This window comes from Labeo rohita, chromosome 13, assembly GCF_022985175.1.
Source record: "Labeo rohita strain BAU-BD-2019 chromosome 13, IGBB_LRoh.1.0, whole genome shotgun sequence".
Lineage (NCBI taxonomy): Eukaryota > Metazoa > Chordata > Actinopteri > Cypriniformes > Cyprinidae > Labeo > Labeo rohita.
In genome coordinates, this window is record NC_066881.1 from 22,811,668 (window position 1) to 22,819,959 (window position 8,292).

Consider the following 8,292-nt stretch of genomic DNA (forward strand, 5'->3'; position numbering starts at 1 on the left):
GGCAAACAACATGCTCAGGTTTGTGTGAGTTGTCCAAACCAATGGTTTGAACAAGAAATGTGACACTCTGCGGTGGCCTCATATTTCTGGCTTGGAGGAGGGAGAGGAGTCACCCTGCCACGGTACACAGCATGTAATCAATCTCAAAAAGGAAATTATTTCTTGAAACCTTCCTCTATAAGCACATTTTTCTCTCTGTATTTTTCAAGCACTCTGATTGCAAAATCGCTAACGATACTAAAAAGCCTCAGTATAATGTAAGAGTGTGTGTGAGAAGTGTAATGAAGGACATTTTTCTATTCCCAGTCACGTTCCCCTCGAAACTTCACCAAATCTCTAAGTTTGCTGAAGCTGAAAAGGGTCAGTTGCACCATTTCTGTAACTCATGAGACATTCAGGTCTGCCCTTAAACACTTGAGCATACAAGTGTGACACATTGATCAATGGGCACGTCTCAAACAGAGACCAATCTATCTAAGTTAAAGCCACTTGCCAAACGGATGCCGTTTCAGCAGTAATACATCCCCTGTGGCAGACAGCCCTAACATTTGGACCTCACTTCCCGCTGCTAATACTGCCTACTGACATAAGTCACTCTTAAAAAATGAGCAAGACAGCAAGATGGAGAGAAAATGTGTTCCCTCCGTGCAGAGGACAGAGGATATGCGAACTTGATGCTCATAAGGCATTATTGATAATGCACTAATGCAATAATGCATAAGGCATTACTCATGAGACGTATTAGGAGGTGGGAAAACTCACTGTAAAGAAGCAGTTTATTAAAAAGATACATATTATAAAAATTCAAAGGAAGGTTCAGTTAAAAAATTATGTTTTACTTACTTTTACTCATGTCATTCCAAAGCCGCATGACTTACTATTGTCTGTGAAACAAAAAAAAAAGACATAATCCCCGTGTTTTTTGGCTTAGTATAGGTTATCTATAAACTAGCGTGCTCCAAAACAATGACAAAGTTTGTATTTACAAGATATAAGCATTCAAAACTTACAGTTTCTTCCACCAATATGGATCAGCGACTTTGATGACATCACCCTGCACTTCAGCTTCTCATTAAACTTTCTTTCCAATCAAATGCTCTCTAGAATCTGAGGCATCCCGTCCCTTCACAATATAAATAGAAACTGAAGCTGCAGCTGAAATCGGCCAGTTGTTCACAGAATTTGGTATTTTCTGTACAGTGAATCACACATAGTGCACTATAGGGAACGATTCAGTCTTTGCGGCAGTGTGCACACAAAGTCTACTTCAATCCAGGGCACACGAGTCAGCGCAGACCACAAAACGTAATAAACACATTTGAATTCTACACAGAATGCTATTTTATGTATTGATAATGCGATATGAATGAGATGTCATACAATATTAAATGCGGCTATACCCAGCTCAACAGCTCTGGTCCAAGCTGTAATATAAAAACGAAACGCTATTGGCTATTTAAAAAAGAGGGCGGGACTGCTGGATATGTCCCGCACTGTTTTAGTAGGAATTACGTCAACACATAGAATAATGCTGCGTGTTTAAAAGCACTTCAGAGGACTTTTAAAAAAAGAATCGTTGAGTCAATTAACTGAATTCGAGAGTTGGATCAATAAATGAATCGTTCTTTTGAGTCAGTTATGTCCATTGAACTTTGTATACAAATAATGCTGATTCATTCACAAATCGGGATTCAACTCACTGACCTCAATTGTGCAGAAGTCCACTGGAGGAAAAGATTTTCAAAAAATAAAAACAAAAAGTTCATCCTGCTAATGTAGTACAGCTTCAGAATATTTGGAGAATAGTATCATATGAACTACTCTTATGATGTTTTGGTTAGTTGAGGTGACATGAGGTTTTGCAAATAACAATGTTCATTTTGGGGTGAAGCATTCTTTTTAAGATCTGTCTCTCTATGGACCCATGCAGTGATTTCAGAACAAAGAGCAGAGACTTAAATCCACTGTACATCAACACTTTATTCAACTATAACATCTCTTTCCTGCTTTCTTCTCTCCTTTCTCTTGCGGCCTCTCCTCTCTCTTGTTGAAATATGCATGCACTCTCTCCGTCCTTCCCTCTCTGATGGACACATTAGGGAGGATGGTGTACACCAACATGCCATCTGAAGTCCAGCATTTTAGATGCTGTCATTGCCCATAAAACATTTAAGCGTAGTTCTTTTCCCACAGGCACTGCAGAAAGACTTGTAATTAAATGAACAGCTTGTCCGAAGGATTAAAAAAACACCTGTCAATCAGTGCTGTTAATTGGGTATAGAGCATCAATGCTACTTGCTAGCCTGTTGATTAGATTAGTTTCCATAACAGGTTCTGATCTATAAATAATGAAAAGCTTGAGACATTTTCACCCTGAGAACTAAAGAGAAAAAGTGCTTTTGATTGAAGGTCCAGAAGTTGCTTTGAGTCCTCTAGAGTTTCCTTGACATGTGCTGCAGATCTAAGCAAGGAAGTTTATTTTAATATCTCCTCACCCTAGACATTTGAGGTTGTGCATATTTGCATTTATGGCAGGGTTCCTCCCTGCATAGTTTAGCTCCAACACCTGAGCAAGCTCATCACGGTCTACAAGATCCCTAGTAAAATCACAGGTAAGATCAAGGTTTGAGCTAAACTCTCCAGAGCCAGATCTGAGGAATCCTGATTTATGTTGCTTTCTCTGCCTGTTGCATTCCAGTAGGGCAGACAATTTCGACATCCTGAATGCTGGAAGCATCAGTGATGTCTCCCTCGCTCCCCACGCTACTCCTGGAGGATGCGCTGTGCACCAGAGAGGTCATATTTTGTCCGTAGAGGTCTCCTATATAAAGAAAAGGCATGCTGAGATTTGGCAGTTTTTCATCCTCTAGATGGAGCTGGTCGGACTCCACCAGGGCTTTCTGTCTCTGGTAGTACTTGGAGAACTTGTTGAAGATTATGGTGATGGGAAGGGCGACTACAAGCAGCCCACAAATGATGCACAAGGTGCCGATGAGCTTCCCAGCCAGCGTGATGGGATACGTGTCGCCGTATCCCACCGTGGTCATGCTGATCGTCGCCCACCACCAGCCCACCGGTATAGTCTGCAGTTCCGACTCATCGTCCTCTCTCTCCACAAAGTAGATGAGTACTGAAAAAATGGAGATTCCCACTGAAAGGAAGAGGATGAGGAGTCCCACCTCGTGGTAGCTGTGCCGGAGCGTTGCCCCAAGCGAACGCAACCCGACCGAATGGCGTGCCAGTTTGAGGATTCGGAAAATACGCATGAGGCGTAGGATTTGCACGACCCTTCCTACATTCTCAAGCTCTTCACTTTCCTCAGCATCCATGGTTTCGAACGCCAACGTGGCATAAAATGGAACAATAGAGGCGAAATCAATGACGTTCAATGCATTGCTTACGAATTTGCGCAAACATGGCGTGACAGCTAATCGTAGGACGAACTCGACAGAGAACCAGAGGACGCAAAAGGTCTCGAACACAGCCAACACCGGGTTCTCCACTTCTTTGTCATTAACATCCACCTGGTGAAACTCAGGCATGCTATGAACGCACATGGCTATGATACTCATCAGTACTACACTCAAAGAAAAAACTGCAATTATTTTCGCAGAGCGTGAGTATCCTGGGTTTTCCAGTCGCAGCCAGAGTTCCTTGCGCTTCTCTGAGCACCAGGTGCCTTCAAACTTTTCCAAGTCTTTGTCAAACGCTGAAAGTTCCTCCATGGATGAATCTAAGCTGTCCTGCAGCTGGTTCTGCGGGTCATCATCGTTTCCCCAGTCGTGATCTCCTGCGTATTCTTTCTGTTCTTGAAATCTGTTGCTGCAGCAAGTGTCCAGGTGAAGCTCCTTGATGCCCCAGTATTCCAGCTCCTGGCTGAAGCTAAACACGCACAACTCCTCCATAAGGTGTATCTTCCCGGTATGGTAGAAATTCAGCACGTAGCGGAAAAAACGTGGATTTCGGTCGAAATAATACTCGCGTTCGGCTGCTGCATAGTCGTCACAAACCTGGAGAATAGCAGCCTCTGAGCTGCAGTAGAGAAGCTGGGCAAGTCGTGTGTGGGGGAAGCGTTGGAGTACCACCCGTTCCACTTGCTGCTTAAAGCCACCGACGTTGAGGTTGATGAAGCTCTCCTCAGGGCCTTGGCGGTGCAGGACCTGCCCATAGACCATGATGGATGCCAGTGCATGAAGGAGTAAGTGGGACTGTTGGGCGAAGCAGTTTTGGAGAAACTCAGCTATGGCTGCATGCCTAAAACGAAGGAAAACAAAAGCCTGATTAGCACTGACCTGTTGCCATCGAAACAACATAAATTCTATTTCTCGCCACTGTACTGAACTCAAGTGTATGACAAGACAAAATCTTGATCAGATATAAATACGCAGACAGAAAGACAGACAGACAGACAGACAGCTAATCTATTATATACTGCTTCTAACTGTAACAAGTGTGATGGGATAAAAGCATCTGGAGCCCAAATCAGCCTTTATAGCTGCTAATGGATATTGATTTTGTACAGTGTCGTAAACAAAACCTCAGTGATCATTATGAACATTTTAACACTAACTCTGACTTTCTCTCCCAGCGGTATCGCTGGGCACAATATCATGTCAAGATTTCAGAGCATTCGGTGAACACTTGACAGTTCTTTTGTAAAGTTTGAACAATTTTTATTCTGAGATGATGAAATATTTACAGTGGGTTTCAAAAGTCTGAGACCACTAGTGAAAATACTTGTATTTTGCTTTTTATTTAAAAAATCTAAAGAACAAACAAACAAAAAATGATATTGTCAACATCAGCTGAGAGGCTGAACTGAACATTTTAAAATGTTTTGCATTAAAAAACATTAAATATGATATAGTGAGCATATAAATTTGAGCGATAAGCTTCAAAATGACTTTGATTTTCAGAAAGTATATGGTTTGCTCCACAAGTTCTATGGTTTTTCAGCATTTTTGTGTGTTTGAACAAAACAATGACTGTATGATTTTTCACACTAAGGATAACTGAGGGACTCATATGCAACTATTACAGAAAGCTCAAATGCTCATTAACACTCCAGAAGGAAAAACGATGCATTAAGATCCAGGGGTGTAAACTTTTGAACGCAATAAGGATGTCTACATTTTTCTAATTTTGCCCAAATATCATATTTTTTCCTTTATTACTGCCCTTCAAAAGCTACAAAAGATACTTACATGTTCCCCAGAAGACAAAATAAGTTCAATTAAATCTGATCTTCAAATTCAAAAAGTTTTTACCCCCCCAGCTCTTAAAGCATCAGTGAGTATTATCATTCTGTAGCTGCATATGAGTCCCTCAGTCGTCCTCAGTGTCAAAAGATGGATCTCAAAATCATATAGTCATTGTTGGAAAGGGTTCAAATACACAAAAAATGCTGAAAAAACAAAGACCTGAAAGATTTTTTTCTGAATAACAGTGGGCAGTTTAACTGTTCAGGACAAACAAGGAACTCATGAACAACTATCACTAAAAAACAACAACAACAAAAAAGCTGTGGACCATTCAGGTAACAAAACAGTATTAAGAATCAAGCATATTTAACTTTTAAACAGGGTCATTTTTATTAATTCAACTATTATTTTCTCTTGTGGACTATATGTAAATGTCTTTGATGTGAAATATTATATTCAGGTCAGTACAAAAAAAAAATAAATAACATGCATTTTGTTTGATCCCTCTTATTTTGGTAAAATAATTAATAATCTGCAGATCCTGCAAGGTGTATGTAAACTTTTGACTTCAACTGTACATCGTTTCGTTCTTTAAATAAGATTTTAAAAGTCACGTTTTTTAATACGGTCCATACTTTCAGACCTCACTGTATGTAGTGATAACTCAATTTGTACAACCTAAAACGTAAATAAGATTTATAGCAACAGAAGTAACACAAAAAACAGCATTCTCACAATAGGTTACAACACTGAATTTCTAAATTACACAGAATTGTTGGTAAGTTTCTGCAAGGTGTGTTTAAGTTCTTCCGCTCTGCCTGGTCGAACTCCAGCACCAAGGACAGCAACAAAGTTAAGTTCAAAAACAACACTGCGTACCACAAACTACACAAAAGCAAAAATGACAGTTTACCCGTTTTCCTTTCTTTTCTGACGGTATCAGTGAACTGCAAAGACGTTCGGTGTGGATGTTGCCATCTTCCAGCGTCTTCCTTGGTGAAGTCGAGCCCGGTGTGCGCTCGTTCGCAGTATTTGCCCCATGTCCCGCAGCAGACTGTGTCGGGTGGGACACTTGGCACATAGTGTGCCGCTAACGCACTCGCGGTGCCTCGGGGCAGCTGCGCGTCCGTGCGTCACTGGCCCGTGGCAACTGGAACGCGCTTGCGCTTTGCGTTTCAGGACGCGCCTCCAAAAGCTCCGTGGAGGAACAATGATTGAGTGAAAAATAATGGGAGGACAGAAAGGTGAAATCAGTGCTAGAGACACTTTGACCACCCGTGAAGGCCAGTTAAAGGATTAGAAAACTAATAAAAGAGAGAGATTAAAGATCCCTTGAGTTAGCCACTGCTGAGGAAGACGGCAGAGGTCGGATGGATTTTGTGAAAAAAGCAAAGAAAAGACATACTGAAAAGTTTGAAGGAAAAGAATCGTCGTCTCGCTTCTTTCATGAGCATCAAGTGTGTAATTTTAAGGTTTAGAAATTATTTCAGGACAGAAGGATGTCAGTATCGACACTAGCGACTGCAGTTATGTTAAGGAGTGTCAAGTTACCATGTTTACCATGTAAACAATGAGTGATTTGTGAACGCGTTCGCTTTCTTCAGTTGAGGCATTTCTCCCGCGCAGCACCTGTCGCACGTGCAGAGAGGAATTGACAGATGATGCCCCCTAGAGGCCGTCAAGATTACGCCGTTTTAATCTGTTTAAAGTATGTATTTTTAAAAAATGTTCACGCTTAAAAAGAAAAACGTAGAGAAAATTAAACTATTCTTGTTTAATAAAGAACAACGTCGTCACTTATGCTCAAGAAAAAAACTATAAACGTATCAAGCACATGCAACAAGTAACATAATGCATTTAGTCAGAAGCGTCAGTACTCGATGTCGACTGTAGAGAGCAGCATTGCGTGACATACGACAAGGTGAAAATCAGAAGACAAAATATCTGTAGAAGTTTTACTGAACAAGAGCCTAAAATTAGATATTTTAATTCTCAGCTCAAATGACAAAAGTAAACAGCAAAGTCTGAGAGACTGTATTTTTTGAGGCAACCTTTTTTATAAATATAGGAACATTTATTTTAGATTACACAGCAAATTGATGTTCTATTGTTTAATGATAAAATAACCAGATATGCTGAATCTGTTTCATTGTTGTTGTTTTTTTTAACAAAAAAAAAAAAAAAAAAAAAAACAAAACAAAACAAAAAACACCACAAATACACATACAGTTATTAGCCAGATTATTAATTCTTAATTTTACAAACAGTTAAACAATGTTTAAGTCATTTTTATGTAAATTGTCAAATTGAATGGAATGTGATGATTCAAGAATGTCTTTAGATACAGTTGAGGTCAAATGTTTACATACTCCTTGCAGAATCTGCAAAATGGTAAGTATATTACCAAAATAAGAGGGATCATACAAAATTCATGTTATTTTTTATTTAGCACTGACCTGAATGAGATATCTCACATAAAAGATTTCTACATAAAGTCCGCAAGAGAAAATAATAGTTGATTTTATAAAAATAGTGATAGTTGTTAAACTGCCCGCAGTTCTTCAGAAAAATCCTTCAGGTACCAAATATTTTTTGGGTTTTCAGCATTTTTGTGTATTTGAATCCTTTCTAACAATCATTGTATACTTTTGAGATCCATCTTTTCACACTGAGGGATTCATATGTAGCTATTACAGAGGGTTCAAATGCTCACTGATGCTCCAGAAGGAAAAACAATGCATTCAGAGCAAGGGGTGTAAACTTTTGAACAGAATAAAGATGTGTACATTTTTCTTATTTTGCCTAAATATCATTATTTTTTTTCCATTTAGTTCCACCCTTCAGAAGCTACAGAAGATACTTACATGTTTCCAAGAAGACAAAATACGTTAAATTGATCCTGATCGTCAAAGTCAAATGTTTTCACCCCTAGCTCTTAATGCATTGTTGTTCCTTCTGAAGCATCAGTGAGCGTTCTGTAATAGTTGCACTGAGTCCCTCAGTGTGAAAAAATGGATCCCAAAATCGTAGTTATTGTTGAAAAGGGTTCAAATACGCAAAATGCTGAAAAAACGAAGAATTTGTGGGACCT

General features: G+C 39.7%; 1 protein-coding gene across 1 annotated transcript; it reads right to left on the reverse strand.

Moving 5' to 3' along the window:
* Positions 1–1,970: 1,970 nt before the first annotated feature.
* On the reverse strand, positions 1,971–6,717 carry kcns3a (potassium voltage-gated channel, delayed-rectifier, subfamily S, member 3a). Its single transcript, XM_051125375.1, has 2 exons — positions 6,115–6,717; positions 1,971–4,254 (listed from the first exon to the last, which is right to left on the reverse strand). The coding sequence occupies exon 2, from the start codon at positions 4,173–4,175 to the stop codon at positions 2,667–2,669; it is 1,509 nt and encodes a 502-aa protein (XP_050981332.1). The 5' UTR covers positions 4,176–4,254; positions 6,115–6,717; the 3' UTR covers positions 1,971–2,666.
* Positions 6,718–8,292: the final 1,575 nt, after the last annotated feature.